The sequence below is a fragment of the Ambystoma mexicanum genome, chromosome 10 (assembly GCF_040938575.1).
Source record: "Ambystoma mexicanum isolate Mex_15411 chromosome 10, UKY_AmexF1_1, whole genome shotgun sequence".
NCBI lineage: Eukaryota > Metazoa > Chordata > Amphibia > Caudata > Ambystomatidae > Ambystoma > Ambystoma mexicanum.
In genome coordinates this window covers 1482268950-1482294641 of record NC_090932.1, presented here as the reverse complement: position 1 = coordinate 1482294641, position 25692 = coordinate 1482268950, and the positions used below count along the sequence as shown (strand labels likewise).

The 25692-nt window shown below is 46.3% G+C and overlaps 1 protein-coding gene across 1 annotated transcript in view; it reads right to left on the bottom strand.

Annotated features, from left to right (window-relative positions):
- Positions 1-25692, bottom strand: part of SETD1B (SET domain containing 1B, histone lysine methyltransferase) — a 993120-nt gene that overhangs the window by 70219 nt on the left and 897209 nt on the right. The window contains exon 15 of the mRNA XM_069619589.1: positions 4494-4625. Coding sequence (XP_069475690.1) covers positions 4494-4625 — 132 coding nt within the window. The remainder of the gene's footprint in view (positions 1-4493; positions 4626-25692) is intronic.

Genomic DNA, 25692 nt, shown 5'->3' with positions numbered 1-25692 from the left:
ATTTCAGCGCAAGTCAGTTTGCCATTACATGTTCAAGGAGCAGTATCTTTTGAACAGCGAGGATTTCACGTCAGTTTCAATCAACCCCGGAAAAGCTTTTACTGGAGACCCCACCACTCGCCACACAATCCCCTGCCTGCAGCTTATCTCACAGTCCTTGTTCGTAGATAAAGGGTACATGCCTCTTGAGGCTTACCTTACTTTCACAATCGCATGTGCCCATAGAGACAAAGTTCAAGGTTTAAATGTCTAAGGAACAAGGTAAGCCCTCATCAGAGTTCCGAATACTTCAACGCCGGTCATTACATGTACTTTTTCAGAAGCTATGAGATTTTCAAGCATGTACTACAATTAACCAAAGAGCTGTTACTGGAGACATAGCCTCTTGCTGCACGACCCCTGCTGGCAAATTATCCTACAGTTTCTTCGCCAATAGCCAACACAGGACTTTTCAGGCTTATCCTCCCTTCACAATGACGAATGCATGATGACACTACCCATGCCACACAGCAACACTGTAGCACTCTAGTTTATATGAGTGGCTGGTGGCAGTGGATATTTTCTACCGACTGTGATTTTTACATGCAGGCTGCTGTCGCAGCTGGGGAAAAGGACATATGGGTCTGGGGGAAGTCCTGCTCACTACTTAGTCTTTGACATGCTTCCATTAGGAAGCCCACCCGGAGGTGCCAGTGTGTCTGGGAGGACAGGAAGCTGGGAAGAAACCGAAACTCCTTAGGTGTTTGTCCTCCAATGTGTCTGCATCGATCCAGTTCTAACTTGGTGCATGGCTGTCCCTCAAAGTTGTAATGTTGCATGCATGCTGATTGGCTGCGTTCCTGCATAGAAGGTGAAGATCTTGATGCTGAAGCCAGAGTCAACCACTGGAAGAAACATCCAAAGAAGTATGTCTGCAGCAACTTCCAGCGACCGCCAAGCCGACTGAGTGACGGCTGCAACTCCAAAAATCCTGTGTCGAGCCTCCACATCCAAGTGCTGCAAAGATCATCTGCTGGGCATCCGTGTGACCCAGTCTGACCGTCTGCTCCCGCCAAAAGTTCTTTATCCAGCCCCAAAGGCCTGATACCCGAACCGGAGCTGCTTTCATCTTACCTGGGGGACCGCCAGTGACATTGCCCATCATCATAGAAGGTAGTGTTTAACGCCTGGGTACTTATCTAGGCAGTTTGTGTGTTGTTCTCTCCCCCTGAGCTTCCCGATTCAAGTTGGGGTGGACCCAACCGTGTTCTCCCGGACCAAAGGACACTTGTCACCACGGCTGAAATCCTTCAGGTGGCCTATTTAGCCCTCCTGAAACCTTTGAATCAAAATTAATTACCTACCCGTTAATTAAAAGCATCTTCTGAACTTTGACAAAGTCTGCCTTCCTTATACTGCCACCCACGAGTCACTGGTCCCCCAGTGTCCGCAATTGACTTTTTGAGACTCATTTCCTAGATAGGGTTGGACTTCTAATGTTTAGGCCTACACAAAGTTATCTACACTGCCAGTACTGCTATTTAGTCCTTGTGGTTGTTAAATGGTTTTCTGACTAAAGCTACTCTTGATACTTACCTGTTTTATAATCTAAAGGTTTTACTGTGATAGGAGTATTGCTACTGCAAATGTCCTATTGTATATATGTATGAAACATTCCTTACTCGCCTGAACTGTATTTTGAATTGAAAATTGCCTAGAATATATAATAAATAGGCATATGTGTATATAACTATAGTGTGTAAGTGTTTCCTTGACAACAAGTGTGCTCAAAGGTCTTGGTACTCTGCAACAGCCCTTCTCCCTCTTAGATTAAGCCTGGCCGCTCAGCCATAGCTACCAAACCGTTTGGGCGGTTCAGGCCAAATCTAAGAATTGGAGCCCTGTACATCTAAGAGTGAGTCTTCTCTAGTGCTAACATAGGCAGACTTTAGTAAAACTCCCTAGCAATTCGACTTTTACCCTTCTCAATTTAGGTTTAGAATTGTGGCTCATCGACCAGTGTGATTCAACCCAAAAGGAAGGGCCATCTCAAAATGCCAGGCAAATCACCTCTGAGCTGGAGTATCAACTACACCACCAGAGACAGGTTTCTGCTTCACTGGCCATTCCTCATTGAAGTTTAGCTGCCTTTCTATGCAGAGACGAAGTGGTCCATGCCTGGCCCTGGATTACCCTACTCCCTTTAAGACGAAACCTAACTTAATTCCGAATTAGCAAATACTGTGAGAAACGGTCTACTGAGAACAAATGAAAGCTAAAATAGCTCAAACTTTACTGTTACACAATTTCAATATTAATCCAGTCTGTAATTTCCCAGACTATGTCCACGTTCTGTCCCCCAAATACCTCCTGCCCCTTCTGTAAAATGTTCTTTTTTTAAACCGGGCGATGGGGGAGGGTCAGTTGACCGCTTGCATACTCTGTCACTGCACTCACTGCTGGGATTCTTCATCTTCACATGTCAGTGGCTATGCACAGTTTTAGATCTTGAGGTAAAGCACAGTATCGACAGATTGCAATGCTGGATTACAACTCAAATTAACATAATAGTTTAATTGCGTAGATGTTATAATAGTTTGGTGACATTACAGTTAAAGCCAGATTTATGCCATCCCAAAGTGGGCTCAAAACACCAACCTTTCAGTTAATAGACACATGCATTAACCGACTGTGTCGAAGAGAATGCTTCCGATATGGTTTCTTAGCCACTTATGGAACATTAATCAGAGCCATAGCTCCTTTATGTTTAGCATGTTCAGAGTCACAGCTAAATCCATACAGTTTATTATCAGGGGAATGTTTGGAATCGTCCCAACAGCTTTTCACACTACTGACGTGTAGTCTTGGCAGGCACTGTCACATTCTAATCCTACTTTTATGTTGGCCTGTCCCGGTTTTGATTATTGAAACTCGTCGCAACAACCAATACCACATTAAAAATACCATGTTTTGTGAAACCATATAGATTCCAAACACAACATAGTCACAGTTTGAAAAGTTTACTTCCAGAATGCCAATTTGCACAACCTTAGTATATTTCCTTTTCAAATACACTCCCGTTTAACAGCCCTAGTATAATTGCAGTTTCCACTATGCCAGTCTGTCTATATTTTACTATCCCAGTATTTTTCAATTTAGCGCACTATCCCAGGATACACAATTGCATAATACCCCAGATGACTGCTGAACAATTCCAGAATATTGCCAGTTTGCGAAATCCCAGTGTAGCCTCTTTACACTGGTGTACAATTGCAGTGTACTTCCAGTTTACCATTAGGCAGCTCCAATGTACGCGGTCACTAAAATGAAAGCGTACACAAGCCACATAGGCGCAGTATACTTCACTTGCAAAATAACAGTATATTTCCAGTTTGCATGATTCTAGTTCGAAAACCCCAATATATTCAGTTTCAATACAGTTTCAATACACCTAATGTGATGCACAGCAGCATCAAACATCATGGGGAGCACGGTGTAGCTTGGATAACACTATTTGTAAAGCACAAAGAGAAAAAAAGTCAACACATCTCTAAATCCCAACAAACATAGGGCCGACAGAGTGGGCCGACAGAGTAGTAAAGTTCAGGATCCATCAAACTGACTTGGACAAAAGAGTACTCAACAACAATGTCGTTACCGCTATGCATTTGGAAACATGTGACATGGCTGTGTGATTGCTTCATTGCATAGAATTAACATAATACAAAGCAGCCGTTTCCTCATTTACTTTATTTGTAACATTAACATTTTAAATTGGAACTCTTAGGAAGGATTCTCCCAAAAAAAAAAACTTGACGGAGAAGGGAGGTTTCTGTTTGTCGGGAGTACAAGTATTGATGCCGTGCAAGTTGTTACATTCGTCACCTTTTCACCAAATGATGAAAATATGTCATTCAAACGTACTTCAGGCAATTTCAGATAGAAAAAAATATGGAGCGGTACTGTGCATAATTTGTCTTTTAATTTAAGTAAACACTGGCAGCACCATGGCAAATGGCAGACTATATGTAAATTAGTTAAAATAAGCAATAAAATGGACTCCACTAGGCAGCTATTTTAGAATACATCTTTTCCACTATTGCTCTGCTCAGGCGACATGAGACACACACGTGTGTGCACGCGCACGCAGACCAACATTTCATTTTCAGTTATATAATCTACTGTTTAGTGCAGGGAGTAATAGTTGCCGCAGAAGGGGAAGGGTTAAGAGTTGTCATTTGGGGGCAAATTACATATAGTTTTTTTTGCCAGTCACCAAGGTGCTGATGATGATTACCTCAATGTTCTAAAAGAAAAAATATGCACAATATCAGTACTTAAAGCTGGTGTTTGGGGATGAATAAAATCAATATCCCACGTGTTGCTACAAATTCTAAGGATGGATGTCAGAAGGGACGATTGGCATTATAATAAATCATCTTGAAGTCAAAATAACAAAATCCAGAAATCAAAATAACCAAAATTATAGTACACCTAAAGGGACAGCAACTTACCTTTAACTGATTGAATTTAAGGAGGTCACTATCGCAGCTTCCAGTAAAAGATGACAGTAGCCTTCGCTGTTCTGACCTTCTTTCTGATCCAGCTCGGGTCGAGGCATGAGGCTGTGCTGGAATACTCATCCCCTACAGAATAGAACATGACAAACTGCTGTTACTAACAGTTATACAGTCCCTTAAAAGTCCAGCATAATCAGATCCCCTAAGAGAGAGTAAGCGAGTGATGGAGTGAGAAAGGGATGCACACAAGCATTGTGATCACGTGTATAAAATATTCATACAAGTTTTATGTAATGCTTATTTGTAATGTGCGTCTAATTGTTTAAAGCAGATTGATCGTGTTTGGATATTAATGAGGTTAAACAACACGCTTCGAAGCTGGGGAAAAATCCACCTTACTCAGAACAGATCTGATAATGTAACTGATTCAATGATATCAGAACTATCTAATCGCCATTTTGAATTCATATAAAAAAATGTTTTAAAAAATAAATCAGTAAAGCATTATCCAGTGAATGAGGTTTCAAAACCCTACCAGAAATAATAAAACAAATGGCATTCTAGTAGCCTTATGGTTGGATATTTTTGAAGATGCAGGTAAGTGTAATGTGAAGAGGAATTAGCTTTCACTAGACAACCCCCGCCACCCAAAAAACTTAATGAACCCATGTAAAAATGTTCTAATTTTAGAAAACCACAGTAATGTCTCACCCCAAATCCTGCGATTAAGAAATGACTTACCTGTAAAACGTTAGGAAGTCCAGTGAATATGTGCTAGAAGATATGGGTTTCTGCACCATACATTTTTCAATCACGTGGGCTCGTCCTGAAGCACCGTGAAAGACGACTTGGCCAAGAAAGTAGGTGCTGCTGTGTCATCTGTACTGAACTTTCAACTGACAGAAAAACACTTCTGGGCTGCGAGAAGCACAGAAGTCTTCATACGACCGGAGGGAACCGAGATCCATTCCCTTGACTCAGTGAGACCAGTTGGTTACATACCCCCAGGATGCCTTGTGGCGGGAGTAACAAATATCCTGAAAGCCTAGCAGAGCGAGGGATCTAAGACCGACAACTGGCAAAGATATCTTCATTTATATTTTGCATTTCAATGAAGAACAAAGTTGTCATTTTCGATCAGATGGCAGGGCATGCCCACGAAGGGTGCCTGTATAATAGCACAAAGATACCGACAAGCACTGAGCAAGTTTATGCCGGTGTTAAAAAAAAAAAAAAAAAGTAGGACATTGATCAGGGACTAAACAAACAGAAAAAATATATATAAGACATCTACATTTCTACGTCCCAAGATCACCTGCTCATGAAGCCGCCAAGAGACTGCTGCACCACTTAGACACAACTCAGTAGCTGGGAGAGCAGTATTTAACTGCAACCAATGTTCCCTCTAATTATTTTTCTCTAGGCGCGGAACAGGTTGTCTGTCATGTTCACGTTATTTTCCATGGGTGCAATTGACTAATGAGCTAAACTACTTTGTGCGCATGCGTAGTTAGTGGGCTACTGCCTCTGAATAGGGCTTTGAAAGGAATTTCCGCTTCCCATCCACTACAATTCTTCATAAATTTATGTAAAAGTTGGATCTTGCAACACTCTTTCCAAACATGGAAGTTAAATAAATATTGTATGTTATTATAAAGACAATTCATCAACTAGTCCAAGACTTCAAGATCTATCACAGTACCTAGCAAAAGTACTCCTGTGCAGAGTAAAGAACAAGTTACTTACCAACTGGTAACGTTCTTTCGATTTGATGTTCCTCCAACGTATTCCCATTTCTGACATGTAATGTCCACAGCTGTGTACTAAGGAAACGTTTTCGGCAGAGGGCATCCTGCGTCAATGGCATCTGGTCGATGTCCCTAGAAGGCCTCCGTCAAGGGTGACGTCACCGGATGTTATAAATAGGACACACGGCGCCCGTAGCCTCAGTTTATGTTTTTTCCTTCATAATGTGTTGCACCTATCCAATGCCTGCTTGACTGCACATAGCCTTGCGGAAACGTAAGCTGCAATCGCATAGGAAATTCTCCAGAGGAGCAGGCTGGGAGGGCGATGTGGAATACGTTGGACGAACATCCAATCGAAAGAACTTTACCAGTTGGTAAGTAACTTGTTCTTCGAATGGATGGTGTCCTCCAACGTATTCCACATCTTTGACAGACTCCCAAAGCTGTAACAGAAAATGGAGGAGGGAAACGAATTTAGACTACCCAATCAGATGGCGGAATAAAGAACAACCTTACCAAAGGTCATATCTTGACCATGGATCGTATCCAGGGAATAATGTTTACCAAAAGGTGTGGATAGAAGCCCATGTGGCTGCATCACAAATATTCCTAATAGGAATTCCCTGTTGTTGGGCTGTGGAAGTACCCATGCCCCTAGTGGGATGAGCTTGCAACCCTTCAGGAGGGTCCTTACCCGTCAATCAGTAATATTCAGTAATGGTGACAGACTGGCCCAATCAGTGTCCAGCATATCCCACAAAGAGTTGATCATCCACTCTGACCCTGGACATCCTAGAAATATAAAATCTCAGAGCTCTCCGAGGGTCCAACCTATGGAGTCGCTCCTCTTCCTTATTAGGTTGAGGAGGATAGAAAGATGGAAGAAACACTTTCTGGTTTAAATGAAATTCAGACACTACCTTAGGTAGAAAGGAAGGACGTACCCTCAGTACAACCCTATCCTTGTGAAACACAGTAAAGGGTGGCTTAGATGAAAGTGGCTGCAATTCACTCACTCTGCGAGTGGAAGTAACCGCAACCAAGAACACCGCCTTCAAAGACAATCTCAAAGGGCAAGAGTGCAAATGTTCAAACGGAGCACCCATCAGGAATTTCAAAACCAAATTCAGATCCCAAACATGCACCTGGAAAGGGGACGTTGGGAAGACATTAGTGAGCCCTTTAAGAAATTGGGAAATCAAAGGAATCTTAAAGTAAGAACATTCTTCAGACGAGCGCTTGACGTTAGACAGCGCCGCCACTTGAAGGCCACTGTGGGCCAAATAAAGTAAGAAAGACAAAACCACAGGAATGGAACACTGAAAAGGATCAACATTTTGTCCTCTGCACCAGTCGCAAAACTTACATCAACGGTACAGGGATTTTGTTGCTGGCCTCCTGGCCGAAAGCAACACCTCCATCACATCATTTGGGACGTCCCAATCCTTATACCTCAACCTTTCACATACCAAGCTTGAAGGTTGAGAGTCTTGACCTCTGGATGGAGAACCTGCCCCTTCACCCCCTTGTGCGAGAGCAGATCCTCTCGGTAGGGAAGACGGCATGAACGGCAGATGGACATTTCTAGAAGGTCTGGGTACCACGCTCTCCTGGCCCAATCCGGAGCAATGAGGATCATGTGGGATCTGAACCTCCGTAACCTCCTTTACACTTGAGGAATGACCGGGACTGGATGAAACGCGTACAGCGGTGGGAATGACCAATCCACTATGAATGCGTCTCCTAAGGCTCATCTCAGAGGAAATTCCCTTGAGCAGAACCTCTTGCACATCCGGTTGGCACTGGTGGCGAAGAGATCCACTTGTGGGGTTCCCCAAAGGGTGAAGATTTCCAGAAGGACTTCCTGCGCCAACTCCCACTCATGAGAGATCGTGCTCTGCCTGCTCAGAGCGCCCGCCGCCGCTTTGTCCTCTCTGGCCGCATGAACGGCTGAGAGCAAAATTCCTTGCTGGATTGCCCAGAACCAGAGCTGCATTGCTTCTCTGCACAATCGGAGTGACCCTACCCCGCCCTTCTTTGTCGAGGCATGGCATGGCCACTGTGTTGTCTGTCATGATCAGGACACTCTTACCGCGCACAGATGGCAGAAAAGCCTTCAGGGCCAGCCTGATGGCCCTCAGCTCTAACAGGTTGATGGGGAGTTTGGATTCCGAAGGAGACCACCGACCGCTGGTGGTCAAGTCTTCGGCATGAGCTCCCCCATCTTGTGAGGGAAGCGTCCGTCACTACAGTCACCTCTGGCCACGGTTGCCAAAACCAGGTTCCCCTAGTTGGCCCACCACAGAAGATCCTGGGAGACCGAGATTGGAATCTGGACCGGATCTGACATCTTGCCTGAGAACTGCGACCATTGCATCTTGAGGACCCATTGCAGGGAGCTCATCCTCAGCATGGCCGCTGGCACCAAAAAAATGCAGGATGCCATGCGGCCGAACAACCTTAACAATTTGAAAGCCGGGAGACTCTGGGCACGTTGAAACTTGTCCACCATCTGCACAATGTGATGAGCCCTCATCGAGCTGTTGGGAAGGTGTCAGATGCGACCTCTTGAAATTGAGGGAGAAGCCCGGCTTGTGGAGGGAGCGGCAGGTGAGACCAAGGTGATCCAATGCTTGCTCGGCAGAACACGTACAGATCAGCCAGTCGTCCAGCTAGGGGTAGACGTGAATCCCCCCCCCCCTTGCATGAGATACGCTGCCACCACCACCATGAGCTTGGTGAAAGACCATCGGGGCAGAGGTCAATCCGAATGGCAGGACCTGAAACTGAAAGTGCGAGTCGCCAGCCACAAACCTCAGGTACTTTCTGTGCTTGGGATGAATCAGCACGTGAAAGTAAGCATCCTGTAGGTTCAGAGACACCAACCAATCCTGAAGTTGAGGGGCCTGAAGGACTTGAGAAAGAGTGACCATCTTGAACTTGTCTTTCCTGAGAAGTTTGTTCAACCAACGCAAGGCCAGGATGGGTCCAATCCCCAGTCTTTCTTTGGAATCTAAAAATATGGGAAATACCATCCCTTATTCCTCTCCACTACAGGCACCAGTTCTATAGCGCCTTTCTCTAGCAGGGTCATGATTTCCTGCACAAGGAGCAGATCTGGAAGCTTCAAAAGAGAGTCCCTGGTGGATTGTCGTGAGGCCGCTGTAGAAAGGGAAGGCAGTAGCAGTGGGCTATGGTATTCAGAACCCACGCATCCGAAGTAATGGCTCGCCATTCTTCGAGATGCTGAGACAGTCTGCCCCCAACCGGCGTACCATGGGACATGGCCTCATGACTGTCTTGGAGCGGCTACGGCAGAGCCTGAAGGCAAAGAGGCAGCTGCCTGAGCGGCTTTGGCACCTCTATTTCCCTGACCACCACGGGTACTTTTATGCAGACCTCTTTGACTGGCTGCTCCTCTCTTTCTACCAAAGGAGGAGTAATAACAAAAATAACCTCCCCTCCACTGCTGTCCCCTAGGACTAAAAGGCGGAGTTTGACACACAGCTGAGCCTAAAGATTTCGCCACAGCTTTTGAGGTCTGCAAACTCTCAAGGCTCTCGTCAGCCATCCTGCAAAACAAATGTGTGCCATCAAAGGGCATGTTCAAAAGACAGCTTCGCACATCCGGAGCAAAATCCGACTTCCGCAACTTCCTCCGACTGCATAGAACGGTGCTTGCAGCTATGGACCGTTTAACACTGTCGGCCGTGTCCAAACCCGACTGAAGGATTCACACATGGCATCCTTGCCATCTTGCACGAGAGCAAGGAACCCATCCCTTTCTTCCCCTTCGGGAATATGCTCAGCCGCAAGAGAAGCAATTCCACAGAGTGTGTGAAAATCTTGCCAATGCACAAGTGGAGTTGGCCGATTTCAGCACCATACTCCCTGCAGAAAACACCTTTCGTGCCCAACCGTCAAAGCGTTTGTCGTCCCTATCCGGAGGGATGTTAGGGTACCCCGCCTGCCTCGAGGTGGCCATAGCGCCTGAACCACCAAACTCTCGGGAGTGGGGTGAGAAGAAAGGTAGCTGGGGTCACTACCAGAAGGGCGGTATTTTTTAGTTAACGATTTTTAACTGCCGGAAGAGATTCCCGGGTCTGCCAAGCAGCCGCCACCCTTTTCTGCAAGATCAAACACGCAAGCAAGGCAACACTGGGTCAGAGGACAGACCTTGATCCAGAATATTAGTCATGTCATCCTGAACAAAAGCCTCAGCAGGAGTTGACCAACCAAGATATTCCGTGACTCTAGCCATCAGTCTCCTGTAGGACGACTCATCATGAGCCCCAGGCTCAGGCCTACCAAATTCCACCTCAGAAGAAGTGTCTAAGGCCACTAGCATCATGAAGAGATTGCCTTAACTCTTCCAATTGACTATCCCCCGAAAAGACAGGAGCAACCTCAGGCTCAACAGGGTCAAAATCTAAATCTGACCTCTCCTCCTCCTCATAGATGTCATCCAGAGGGAGGTAAAAGTCCTGTCTCGGGACAGTCGGGGGTCTGGAGTCCTTAACAGGCCTTACAGACTTGGAAGTAGCATTCCTTGGAGGATCCACCGTACCAGGGACCTCGAACGGCAAATCCCAGCCAAAAAGCCCAAAGGCGTCGAGGGCGCCGATGGCTTTGAGAGCGCCGACGGCTTCGTCGTCATCAACTGTGCCGATGGTGCGAGGGCTGGTACGAGGGCAAAGCTTCGACGTCCCGATCCGACTGACACTGCGCCGATGGAGTCGACACCGACCTCGAGCCCTTATCAGGTTTCTGCAGTCTCGCTGGGGACGAGGACCGAGACCTGGAAGCACGTCTCTTGCGACCATCCTGACCCTTGTCCGAACGGGACTTCGAAGGTTCCCGATGAGGATCGCGCTGAGGAGCCGAGCCCGAAGGCGCATGAAGCACAGATCGAGCCCGTTCCTTGCCAGCTTCTTTAGAAGGCACGGACGGAAGTTTGCCCTGCGATTGGAAAATTGCCAACATCTGCTCCCTGAAGGAAGCCCATTCCTCCAGAGTCGAGGACTTTGTTGGACAAGCCACTTTCCTAGCGGCTCCATTCTCCGAGGAGGACGGGGAAGGCGACCGGTGACGGCGCTTCCTAGAATGCCGAGACGAGGACGACGAATGGCGGGAACCACTCCAGGACCAAGACCCCCGGGGTTCCTTCCGACGCGGAGAGTCGCCCCTCAAGTCGTCGGTGGACATACCCTTGGACTTTGATGTGCAGGACTTACTGGGTTTAGAACCCCTACCTACCTGAAGCTTTCCCTTATGCTCCCGCAAGGCCTTAGCAGTCAGCAACAGGCATTTGGAACAGTCGTCAGTATTGTGACTTTCGCCCAAGCACCACAAACAAATGCGATGCGGGTCGGTAATCGACATCTTAGACTTGCAGTCCCGGCAAGTCTTGAAGCCAGACCGCAGAGTCGGAGGGGTTGAAGAAGATGACATTCACGAGGAATACACGAGGCATGCCGAGTCTCCGAAGCAAACACGTTTGCAGAAAAAACAGAACTGAGGCTACGGGCACCGCGCGTCCTTTTTATAACATCCGGTGATGTCGCCTTCGAGGGACATCGACCCGACGCCATTGACGCAGGACGCTCTCTGCCGAAATAGTTTCTGAAGTACACAGCTGTGGACATTACATGTCAAAGATGTGGAATACGCTGGAGGACACAATCCATTTGAAATGTGTGTTTTATGACAGGAAAAACACACATATGTAGTAGAAAAAACATATCACTTTTAATTGTTGTGGCTGTCTGAAAAATCAGGCAGAATACAATATTTGCAGATGGAATAATGCAACTAAAAGGAATGTGTCAGAAAACATGCCAGTAGGAGTTCATGTGCCACTTAAATGAAGTAATTCAAGGGCCACGGTAACATGAATAGTTTGTGTAAGGATGTGTAATGTGCAATAATGATTATTGCATCATAATAACTGCGCCTCAGAATGTGATGGTCAAAATTCCGGGCCTATGGATACTATCCACATTACCGTGTTCTGCGAGTTGTGATAACACTTACTCATAACAATCCTTCAAGCTAAGAGACAAATACACCATCCCTTTCTACTCCCTGAAAACAGGAAAATGTGACCAACAAATGTGGGAACCAATGAACACATGGGAGCCTATCCCCTGGTTCTACCCACAAAGCTGCATTGATATTTTTTCAAGTTAGTTAGCAGCTGAGCAGTGACGTAGGAAAGAACTCCAATAAGATTGCTGCCCGATCTCAAGTGGAATTCTTGAGGCAGCATGTAGGTTATGTAAGCTCCTTTATTCATAGTCTTCAATCCGGTGACATCAGGTACATCAATCATAGGAGATAGGAAGGGAGCAGTGAGACTGGATCTCACTGGCTCCCAACACCCAAGCTACATCATGGTAACTTCTTCAGATGGAACACTCAGATTCTCAAGCATACCCAAACATTCCAGCACTCTTACAGCATTCCACTGATGACCCCCACATACAGACACCATGGGGAGAGGGATACATCACGATATAGGAGGTAAGAACAGGTCCTAACAGGGGAATGCAGATCATAATACCAGATCCTAAAAGGAATTTTAAGAGGACAGAATACATTGTACCAATCATAAAATACCCCTATTGCCAAAGCTAATTACATTTTTACTCCTTGAAAAATCATTTGATCCAAGTAGGGAGCAAAATCTTATCAGAACACTGCTTACAACCGTGACATAGGATGTGAAATGACTAGGATCATAACACAGCCCATAGTTTTGCCTTCCCTTCCTCAATACAGCCTAGACGAAATTCGAAAAAGAGACTTACTGAGCTTTCTTTTGGAGCTCTGTTGAGGAAAATCACATATATAGGCCTTTTAAGTTAATAGCATTAATGTTTAGCGGTACAACAGATTGAGTGGCTTCTTCTGTAACCACAGACCCCTCTTCTGTAATTCATTGTTATTACTTTAAATAAGTTTCAGGGGGATGCTTGAGCCAATAAACGAAGAACACGTGATTATATAGAAAAGCCCTCAGCAGCGGAGCATAGATGGAAACAGAAGGCAGCTTCCTAGCCCTTAGCAAACACAAACATATCCTTCCCTTTACTGCCGAAGCGTCCGACATGGTTTCTGAACTTTGCTGATTTGTCCATCACCAAGGAGTGTTCTCCTGTGCCCTTCCACTTGTACCCACGGTTCCTGCGCTAGCCTCTAATACTAATTGACAGAGCACTGTAAAAAGTGAGGGACAGTAGCAGTAAACTCTCACTGGGATATTTGCATACCAACAATACTTTGCAAGCAAAACATATTTAGTGTCTCATTATGATATTATGTGCCTTTTAAGACAATGAGACTCATTACAAGTTTACCGATATCCTGGCAGTAAATCCGCCAGGATACTGGCAAACGGAAATACTGATACCGGCACTCAGTCGGCAGTATTACTAGCAGATTACGAGTGCCGGTGTTGGGTGTAAATACCCATTCCATGGAGTCCCACTGGACTCCATGGGGGATTTTGCTGGTATTACCGGCACCAGTAATAAAAAATACCAGAGATTTTGCTGGTAAGGTGACAGGATTACCTCTAGCTCTCTTAGCTGGATGTAATTCAGGCACCTCACCTGAAAACTTGTAGTTGGCTGGTGTGGAAACGTGCCAGCATATGTTAATGCCGTCACATTAATTCAACGGCCAACATGTAATGAGGCCCAATGTCACGAATCTGTATGTACACAATTATTTTGCAGTGCATACAAGATTTATTGCAACATACCCCTTCAGCCCTATAGTATTATACAAGTGCTCAGTGAAGCCTTTTTTGTATAGCAGCGAATTACCATATCATTTGTTAAGGTTTTTGCCCAATGGAACGCTGAACTCTCAGAAAGGATGCAGATTGTGTGAAAAGCTTTCTACTATCAGAATAACCATCGCCCTAATATTATAGAGGAGTAATGTCACGCATAATCCATACCCATCATCCCTTGCAGCCAAGTAAATGATTTGCAATGTTGCTCTCCACTTAAAGGGTAATGTTAGCAATACTAAAGTAGGAGACGCTTAAATGACATTTGTCTACTCAAAATCCTTAGACAGCCAATTAATATTTGAGTTTCATAATGTGTTAACTTTAACTTGCAAGTGGACTGCTGCAAAACACTTGCGTGACATATGTACAAAGAAGAGGAAGCATTGGATGGGGTTACATATCCAAGTAGATAGTTTAAAGTCAATATCCAATATTTGGTTGACGCTTTTGGGCACCATGAGCAACAGAAATTCTGGCCTTTTAATGTTATTCATATTACAACAAATATAAAACAAGTGAATGTAGGTACAAGTCTGGTAACCTTTCGTAGATACAAGAGAGGAAGAGTCAAGGTTGATATCTAAATGCATTCTGGGGCAGAAGTTAAAGCATAAAGTAACAGCATGGTAGAATCAAGTATCAGAATCATGGGTGGGGAAGGTACATTATTTAGTTAATGTGTCCAGGCATATCTTAGTTATATTCTTCTGTTTACGGAGCCACTTTTTCATACTAGTTTTTAACCTCCTGTGTGTGTATTCTGTTGTTGGGGTTTTTACGTTTGTAATGTCACACTTGCATAGTAGGGTAATGCAAATGATAACCAGAATATCAAGATTTGTTTATTTTAAGAGCAAGCAAATAACAGATAATTGTTGTGGCCTGTACCTCATTACATCTTTTTGAATAGGTGATAATTGTCTGTGTGCACTGCTAAAAATCTTCTGAGCAGCACCCAGAAGCTAGCTGGGCAGGTGCACATGTGCACAGCTTAGAGGGAACATTGTTCTGGTCCTGCTGGCTATCTTGGCTATGCTGTCTGAAGGGAGATTATTGATGGATGCAGTATGCCTGAGCAGCTCAGTGGAATGTTGAGAGTGCGCTTAAACGAATATTCCATGGCAGTGTCAGTTGGGACTGAGTGTGGTGGCCGGTGGGTATCTCCTGTGATATATGCAAATTAGATTTTAAGAGACTATCCAAGTACTGAAACCTAAGAATTAAATCAAAGTACGAAGAACATTTTACCTGTTGTCCACCTGCTGATCCTTAAAGAACCAGACAAACCTTTAGAATGTACTGGAAAGCAGGGAGAAACTGAGTGAAAATTCAGTACTGACACATTCCGCCTTACTGATCGCAAGATAGCGACCATCTTTGTGTAAGGTAATAAAAAAAATATCAATTATTATTTTATTTTTTTACTTGTGTGCATGCCGGTCAGTGTGGAATGGCTTCATTACTCGCCATAGTCTTCAATGATCAATACTAATTCAGATACCTCTTCCAAGATGCTCTAAACACAAGGATGGAAAAAGGCAAAATCTACAGTATTCTCAATCGTGATCAACAAAAGTAAGAATAACTGAAAGAACGCATGGCTATTAAGCTCTAAAACATTAATATACAAAACATCCCGGCAATAGGAAGGGTACTAAAAATGCAGCTAAATGGGATACCATATATTAAGGGGGTGGAGGCTGCATAAAGATCCTTCCAGGGACAGCTTAATTTACACAGGTTTGATAGTAACAGAGATAGTTAAGTTACATGTTATTGTTGATGATTATTTGTCCTGTTTATTTGAGCCCCCAATCCCTTAGTTGGAGGTAACCATACGTTATCAGCCAAACCTTTATTTCTATTTATTTTTGTATATTTGTAGCCATGGTTTAAAGTGGGGCATACACAAAGCTTTCAAAAACACATTAATCTGCAGCGGACCATACTATGGAGGAACATAGTTCATAACATTACCTGCATGCTCAATGTGGGCCAGCCTATAATCAGTCAGTCTAGCGCACCTGTATTACACAACAGAACATCAATCCAAAAGGACAAAAACACCCATTTACTACAAATCACCATTACATAATGTTGGCAGACTTAGGAAGCACATTTTTTTAATCATAGATAATCATTGTTATGAAAGATTTTCTTTGCAATACCTTCCTCCCATAGACTTCTATGTGACACCATTTCTCTCTGCTGGTTTTGAACTGTGTCCTGACTTTTTGGAGGCAAGTAAAGTCTTCTGCTTTACTTCCCTTGCCCATTTTGCTCATTCCTTTGGGGAAACGGACCTGTCCCTAAGACTATCAGTCCTGAGAGAGTATGGCTCTTTATGAATTCTTGTATTCTTACTATTAAAAACATCATCCGACAGTGAAGTGTAGTTGTAATACTTGGTGGGGGGCGTGGCCTGATGTCCACGGAGTGAGGACGCGAGTTCCCTGAGCTCCGTCTGGGCCGCAGCAGTCCGATCCTTTTCAAGGTGATTCAGCCCACAGACACCGCATCCGAGGAGATCCACCGGCGGCCGAAGCGGGAGACCTTGTCTTCCACCCAACCCCGACGAAAATCGGGGCCTGAGAAGCTTCTACCGCGACCCGGCGCTGGCTCCCCCTTCTTCCCGGGCGAGGCACACAAGATGGCGGCCGCCTCACGTTGATAACCCAGCGGCTCGCACTGGATCCGGGAGCCAGCGACTCGCTGACTCGAGCAGTCCCTCCCTGCAGTCGAGTGCACCCCGGCTCGGGCCACTCGAGGGCACCGTCAGGACCCGGTGCAGCAGCCAAGAAGGGCCAGGAGGAAGATCGCTACGCGGCCGATAGACACGGGGGAGAGGGTGGCGACGGCATCAAAGAGGCAAGATGGCTGCCGCGAGGAACAAAGCCAAGCACGCTACTCTGGACCCCTTTGTAACATCCAAGCCTGCTGCTCAATCCACACCGAAGACCTCACCAGCACAAGATGCCCCTGGGGATGAGACCAGACATAATCAAGTGCTTGAGGCGATCGCGGCCCTGAGGACATTCATCGATACGAAAATCGGGGAGGTTAAGACGGACATACAACTTATCAGGCAAGATGCCCGCAACTTAACGGAGCGCGTCACCATAGTCGAATCCTCCCAGAAGGACATCTCAGATGAGACGACGTCTCTACAGAAAGAGGTAGCGGACCTCAAACGGAAAGTGCACTTCTTGGAGGCGAGATCCGAAGAAGCAGAGGGTCGGGCCAGACGGAACAATATCAGGATCCTGGGCGTACCGGAGGGGTCGGAGACCATGGACCCGACGGCTTATGTGGAGTCCCTGATACAGCAGGAAGTAGGGGTGTCGAAACTCTCGCAGGGATTCGCCATTGAAAGAGCTCATAGATCCCTCCAGAAGCGCCCCCCGCCTGGATCCTACCCCCGCCCCATCATCGCCAAGGTCCTCAATTTCCGCGACCGAGAGGTGATCCTGAAATTCTCGAGGGAAGGAGGTATAATCGAGCGGGGTGACTCAAAGATTACCATCTACCCCGACTATACCCAATCGGTGCAGAGAGCAAGGAATTCCTTTGTCCCCATCAAGGCCCAGCTGAGGACACTGAACATAAAATACATGCTGCTCTATCCATCACGACTAAAAGTAATCCACAATGGGCGGGCAATATTCTTGGAATCACCAGAAGCGGCCACTATGTGGATGGAACACAATAACCTTGCTGAGGCTCCCAAAGAAACCACGCTAGAGGAACGCACTTAGCACGCCCAAAAAGCTGACCGCATACTAACGCGGCTGGAGCACCCATTTCTTTGGTATTATACTCCAAACCGAACCGAGGCTATACCAATACTGAAGAAAAACTACCACATCAGAACGCTAAATGACTGCGGGCTCACTCGACCTCCCGCCCATGGACACAGACCACGGACCCACCGTTGACCAGTGCAGACCTCTTTCCTGCACACAACCACTCGCGCCAGAGACCTGGACTAGGTCGGACGGCGCGAGGGCCCCCGAGCACTCCACCCCGGTGGCTGAAGCTGGGTGCATTAGTTTTAGTTACTTGTTCCAAGTTGTTATTGTTATGACTGTCCCAACCCGGATGAATAAAGATTTCCTGGGCCTAGGCGGGCCTACCCACCCCACACAAATGGCTCATCACCCACCCTACAATACGGCTCATGCAACACTGGGAGAAGGGGTGGCACTCCCCTCATCGAGGAACCCACTTATGCAATGGCAGCAAGACTCAAGCTAATTACATGGAACGTTAGAGGGATGGGAACATACATAAGAAGAAACCGGATTTTTTCTTATCTAAAGAGGAAAAAAATATCATTGGCCCTCCTGCAAGAAACACATCTCACCTTGGAGGCCACAGACAAAATCCTGAAATACTGGGGAGGCCAGGGTAGCGGCGCATCCTTCTCAAAGTACGCAAGAGGAGTCTATACATGGGTGAGCCCGGACACACCATTTCAACAAATGGGAACGGAGCTGGATAAAGAGGGCAGGTATGCAATAGTGTGGGGCATGCTTGAGAACACTCCCCTGTGTATAGTAAACTCGTATTTTCCCCAGCACAATATACCCTCACACATCAAGGACCTATGCGCAAAATTGCTGCACTACCGAGAGTATATGTTCATATGGGGGGGGGACTTCAACTCTATTATGAACCCGGAACTGGACAGATCGACAGCTCCACGCATGCCCCATAGCGCCTCTCCTGGGGCCCTCCCCAGGATGGTGGCAGACCTACACCTGACGGACATTTGGAGAGACCTCCACCCCTCGGATAGATCATATTCATTCTACTCGGCTCCCCATAGCCTCCACACGAGACTGGACTACTTCTTCATCGCCAACGAACTAACCCCGCAAGTTGAATTGGCAGAATACATGGGCAGAACAATATCTGATCACTCCCCCTTGCTGTTGCAGCTCTCCCTCAAGGGCCCCCGCCCCCCCATCCCGACGTGGCGCATGCCATCAGATGCCTTGACCGACCCAGCATTCAAGGAAACCCTAAGAGAAAAGCTGGAAGAATATTTAGCGATAAATAAGGGTTCGGTCGAGAAGTGGAGCACGCTTTGGGAGGCGCTGAAAGTAGTGACAAGGGGGGAGATAATCGCCGAGGCGGGCGGGATCAGGCGACAACTGAGGAGAGAACTGGAGGTCGTGGAGGAGAGAATAAAGCGACTTGAAAGTGGCGCCCCACCAACCACCGAAAGGGAGGCTGAACTGAAACTGATCAGAGAGGATTGCAGGGAGGCATGGGAAAGACTCTCGAAGTTTGACTTCTCTGTGCGCACCTCGAAGGCCCACAGGGAAGCTGACAAACCGGGCAGAATACTCGCATGGCTATGCAGGAAAGAGCACCCGAGACAGGCCCTCAAGGAGATCAAAGATACGAACGAAAAGACCTGCAGAACACGACAAGAGATTAATGATACCTTCACGGAATTCTATAACGACCTATACACTCATGAGACGAAGGTCCCCATAGCAGATATAAAGGATACGCTGGCTGAGGTGGGACTGCCTAGGCTGAGCCAGGAACAACAGGACAAACTTGGGGAGCCTATTACGGTGGAGGACATCACAGATGCAATCAGATCCCTCTCCACAGGCAAGGCTCCTGGCACAGATGGACTCATCCCAGAATTCTACAAGGCCTACGAGGAGATCACCTCTCCTATACTACACGCAGTATATACGGAGGCATACGAGTCGGGCACTCTCCCTAACACTATGAGAGAAACCCTCATCGTCCCGATGCTCAAGCCAGGCAAACCAGCCGATAGATGTGACTCATATCGCCCACTGGCGCTCCTAAACTACGACGGCAAAATATTGACGACCATATTGGCCAAAAGGCTCTCGAGGGTGATCGGTTCCCTGGTACATGAGGACCAGAATGGCTTCGTTCCGGGGCGTAACACCTCCGCCAATCTCAGGAGGCTCCAACATATCATTTCACAGACGTCCGAAAGCGAGGAAGATCTAGCAGTACTCTCACTGGATGCCATAAAAGCCTTTGACTCTATTTACTGGGAGTGGCTGATCGAAACCCTGAGGGAGTTCGGACTTGGCGAACACTTCATCCGCTGGATAGAGGTCCTGTACAGCGACCCATTGGCAAGAGTTAAAACGGGTGTCATGATATCGAGGGCCTGGCCCATCCAGAGGGGTACCAGACAGGGATGCCCACTGTCTCCAATGCTGTACATTCTAGGCCTGGAGCCGGTGGCAATATACTTCAGGAAGCAGTTCTTTGACGCTGGCATCAGCATTGGAGGATCAGACAACATCATCTCATTATATGCCGACGACGTCCTCCTATACCTGCGCGACCCCTTGGAGAATGCCCCGATTGTATTGGATGTTCTGGACAACTTTGCAAGATACTCGGGGATAAGATTTAGCAGGCAGAAGTCTTGCGCGTTCCCACTAGCAAGACTGAAAAATAAACCTGAGGAGGAGCTTCCTGAGATCGGGATCCGTTGGCAGGTGGACACTTTTCGATACCTAGGCCTCAACATCACACATTCACCAATATCCACCCACAAAGCCAACACGGAGGCCGCAATGGGCGGAGTGCGGAGATCCATACAGTTCTGGTCAAAGCTCCCGCTCTCCATGATGGGGAGGGCGGCGATAGCTAAAATGATAATCCTCCCCAGGTTCCTCTACTATTTCACCAACGTGGTGTATTACATTCCCCCACCCTTTTTCAGGACACTCGACTCTCTGATCAGGGACTTCCTCTGGGGACGAGCCCGGCACCGACTCACACTGAATACCCTCACACTCCCTTACGCAGAGGGCGGCATTCAGCTCCCCGACTTCCAGAGATACTTTCTGGCGGCTCAGTCGACACACCTGGCAAAATGGCTCTCAGATGAACCTTCAGCTGAGCTAGAACTTCTATCCCACTCCTCTTCACCGCTGTATCCCAAGGAGCTACTCTGGAACCCCCGACTTGGACCCCCCAACCCACCCACTATACTAGAGGTTGGAAGGCGGGTATGGAACAAGGTGAGATCCATGGCGGGCCTGCAACGCTCTTATACACCCGACACCCCCATGATGACGGATGTCTGCAAAACCTCCACCGACCTGGCAACTATGAGGAGATGGGAGAACCATGGTCTCTACACATGGGGGGACATGTTTCATGATGGCCTCTTCAGGGACTTCGAGTCGCTTCGAGAAGGAGATGGACTACCACTGGGCCATTTCCTCTGGTACCAAAAAGTGAGACATGTGGCCAGAAAGAACTGGGTCGCATGGCCTGAGGAACCAGAAACTCACCCCCTCCTGAGAGAAATGTATGACGTTGGTGACGGATGGAGACCGACGTCCAGGTTGTACACTCAACTGAATGATCGACCCAACCCAAAGAGCGCCCGGCTGAAGGTAAAATGGGAGGCAGACCTCCGGACTGAAATCACAGAGGCCGAATGGGCGAGAGCCCTGATATATCCAAAGGAGGTATCCAGAAACGCCAGGTTTAGACTGATCCAACTGAACGTACTCTACAGAACGTATATGACCCCTCACCGGATATCCACGTTCAACAACAAAGCGGACTCAAGGTGCCCCTGGTGCTCCTCAGACCTGGCGGACATGATTCACATGTTTTGGACCTGTTCCAAATCTCAGAAACTCTGGCAGGCCGCTGAACGGACCTGCAGGAATGCTGGCCTAGAAACTTACGAGTGGACACCCAAGGAGTGCCTACTGGGCACCTATCCGAGACTTGGTAAAATCAAACACTTGACGAAGCTTATGGATATGGCCTGCCTTCTAGTTAAGAGAACAATTGCCATGGCCTGGAAGGCCCCAGCGGGCCCCAGGTATGACCCCTGGATCAGGGAAATGGAAAGATGGACTACGGCTGAGACTGTAGCCTGGGAGGAGGGAAACAAATGTGGCGGCGACGATGTGAGCAATGTGCTGGAGGCCTGGAAAGCCCTCCTTAGAGACATGGTCTTTGCAACGAGCTACAAACCTCCCTGAACCCACCCCCCTTGCATCCTAGAAAGCAACAGACACTACAGATTAGCCCACCACACCCAAGGGCTCCACCCAGCAACTGTACTGAGGGAGCAAAGCCGATACCCGCCTCCGGACCCACTCCCCGAACCTGGCGACATTGATTAAGAAACCACACCGAGAGTTGGGACAGTCACTGTTACTGTTATTGTTATTTCTTTTCTCTTCTTTTCCCTTTCTTCCTTAGTTTGTTTGTTCTTTATTAATAGTTTTGTCGTTGGTTATAAGCTGATCACCATATCACATTTACGCCAGTTATTGCATTTTGAATGTAACTGCTTTCAGAATCTTATCCTTGTACAAGTTTACTCACAAATGCCAATAAAGACATTTAAAAATAAAAGTAGTTGTAATACTTGGTATCCAAACTTTTCATATAATGGCCTTTTGGTTACTTCTACAATGTCCCTCAGACAAGCTGGTGGCAGCCGTGATCTTTTTACTGTTTTTGATACATTTACTCCAAATGGCTACTAAAGGTGGCTAGCACCCTAAGATAGTTGTCTTGTCAGGTCAGGAATTGCGTTGTACGGAAATCCCGTTCCTGGGGAAGGCTGTGGCTTTTGCAGGTAAGGGGAGGTTTGTGTGTGCACTAGAGAAGGACGATGGGACCGTCTCTGCTGCCTGAATGTCTGACAGCCTACTGGGCATGACAGATTTTAAGTGGAGTAAACTTACGGTAAGAGTTTGTATAGCTACAGCAACAGGATGTACGGTGTATATGGTTAATGTTGACATTAACACAAGTGCTCTGTCTGTTATATTACTGATTGATGCTCTTTAGTGGGTCTAGGACCCCTTCACAATGTTAAGATGGAATTCTCATCCCACAAGCTTAGAATGTGTCAGGTATTTTTGATTATTTTATATTCAATAATGGCACTGAAACGTGTTAAGCCACTGAGGGCCAGGAGGATAGCTCAGGGTCCATACACTTGTCCTGGAGGCAAGACAACACAGAGCAGCAAAAGTCTGAATCCTAGTCACGCGCTTGGAGACTGCTCTCTGGTATTAAGCACGTTTTAAAAGATTAATCATAACTCATTAACATTGTAGTTCCAATTGGGTTCTCGAAATATGGATGTTACAGGAGTCCCTTCCAAAAATTGATCCTCTTCCCACTCAAGTAAAAATAATGTTAAAATGACTTAAGTCTACATTAACATTAATTTGTGTCTAGTTATTTAGCAAGGGAAGATTAAAATGCTGCTTTTTTTGTAATAGTGTTTTGGAAATATGATTCAGCCCAGAGGGAGACTAGTTCAGTGGCTAATTGTCGAAACTAGCTGTCACCCATAACCCCATAGCCGATGGTCTGGGTAGAGGATTATGAAAATTATATATATGATAGTAGACACCTTAGACCCTTCTCTTTACTTGATGTATTCTGGCATTTCAGCATTTAGGTATTATCTTTGCTTCATGCTAATTTGCATTGACAAACTAGAGGCCCGGTGTGTCCCGAGGAATTATAAAATTAGCTCATACAAAGATGTTTCATGTTTCAAGATGTTCACGTTGTTAAGGGGACGTTATGGTTAAGTTGCGCTACTAAAAACCTGTGAAATTCACAAAAAAAACATTATAAACGTGACATTATGGTTCAAAGTAAAACGGGAAAACCCCTGAAATTCGCCAGTTATGGTAAGCTAAGCAACCATAACTGCCCGCACCACTGTGCACTGCTAACACTACCACCCAGGACATGAAAGATGGCATCACAAATGTCATTAAAAGCCACCCTACATCTTTCTCTCTCCACCTGCCCTTTCTTATCCCCGTGGTTGGTGTCCCTTCCTTACCCTCCTTTGCCCTCCCCTCCTAGTGTGTCGTGTGCTGAAAAGCAATAAACTGGAAAACAACAACATTTACAAAAAAAGGCTCTTTTCAGAGGCGCCTATCTCAGTTTAACAGTAGAACTATCAAGTGACGGATGTAGGCCCCCGCGAGTTTCTCAAAAAGTCTGCGGACAGTCGTAGGACGCACAACAATGGAGGGTGCAAGCGGAGCAAAACCAAAGCACTTTTCGCTGGGAGTAAGTGGTGGCTCTGAAAAGAGCCTTTCGGTGGTGTTTTTTGTGTTTCGAAAACTATTGATTGGACAAAACAGATTGCCAAATAGGTGACTATGAATCCAAAAAAGGTTGCCATGCATTTTGTACATTTCGAAGAAAAATCTGATTGCCAGCATATGTGAGATGGACTCCATCTTTGCGAAAAATGAAAGTGCTGCGAAACAAAATGTTTTCATTCTGGAATGAGGACATGCCAACATCTCTTAGAAAGGCGCAAACAGACTTATTAACACTGCGCCTCGCTTTCTCCATTTGTGGACCAAATGCAGAAGAACGCAGCCATCTTTGTCATTGTGCAATACGGTAAAAAAGTATTTGGCAATTTGGAAACATGTCCATGACCTTTTCAAGCCCTTCCTTCATTGCAAATTGCAAAGAAATTCCAGAGACATGGCCTAAACTGTTTCCTCCGCAATTAATGATAATTATATCAGGATGAAGCTCTGTCTGTAAAGTAGCACAGAGAAGTACGAAGTCCAGCCACCTCATTCCACACACGCCATGCCAGTGCACTTCCACATGAGGAAATCCAAGATCTGCAGATAGACCGCAACTTTCTGCATGCACCATTAACCAATGTATCCATGAGTCTCCCAAAATCCAGATAATCTGTTTTCGAGCACACAGAGCAATGGCGGTCTGATGTTCTGTCAGGGAGAAGACATTTGCAGTCAATTTCTCCGTTCAGAACACACCCACTGAACTTTACAGACCAATCCCTACCTTCGCACATTCTCATTTGCATGAGTCTCCACCCCAGAATCCCTGTTGGTAATACGCGCTGTCTGCAGACTACCGCCATGTCCACGGACACGTAGAGGATCAGAGCCTGACGACTGTACATTTAAATATTATTCCCCTTTAAGGTGGGCTCTGAAAAGATCCGTTTTTTTGTTTTTTGGGCAGATGCATTACAGACACCTGTTATTTTTTATTTTTTAAATATTTTTTCTTCTTACTTTACTCCTACAATCATTACAGAACCTTCTAAAAAGCAAGCCTTACATTCCAATAGAACATGGCATTTCCCAAAGAAGATAACGCAACACCATCTGCTTCAAAATAAGCCGCATTACTGGGAACAATGTTCTCGTGGCTGCAGAAAAACAGCTTGTAAAATCAAAGCACGCATGCTGCGATTGATGTTACACCTCCCAATAGTTTGATCAGGACAGAAAACGGAACTGTTGCCCCATTTTCCTCTAGGGAGTAACCCAGAAAAAATTACTTTCGCAGTTAGAAAGATGTTAATGACTGCTTGCACCAACTGTTCCAAATCTTTCAACAAAGTACGTGAACTCACATAGCCCAAATGGCAAGCACCGTAGTGCAAAACTACCACATGGGGACTGGTCATCCTACGCATATCTCTGCAAACTTGGAGAATTACCGCAACATTGCAATCAATGGCTGCCCTCCACACCACCTCCACTCCTCTGACATCGAAATTGTGTGCCATATGCCTACTTTCGGAATAGTGCTGTAAACCATGGACAAAAATATCTCCGAGCAC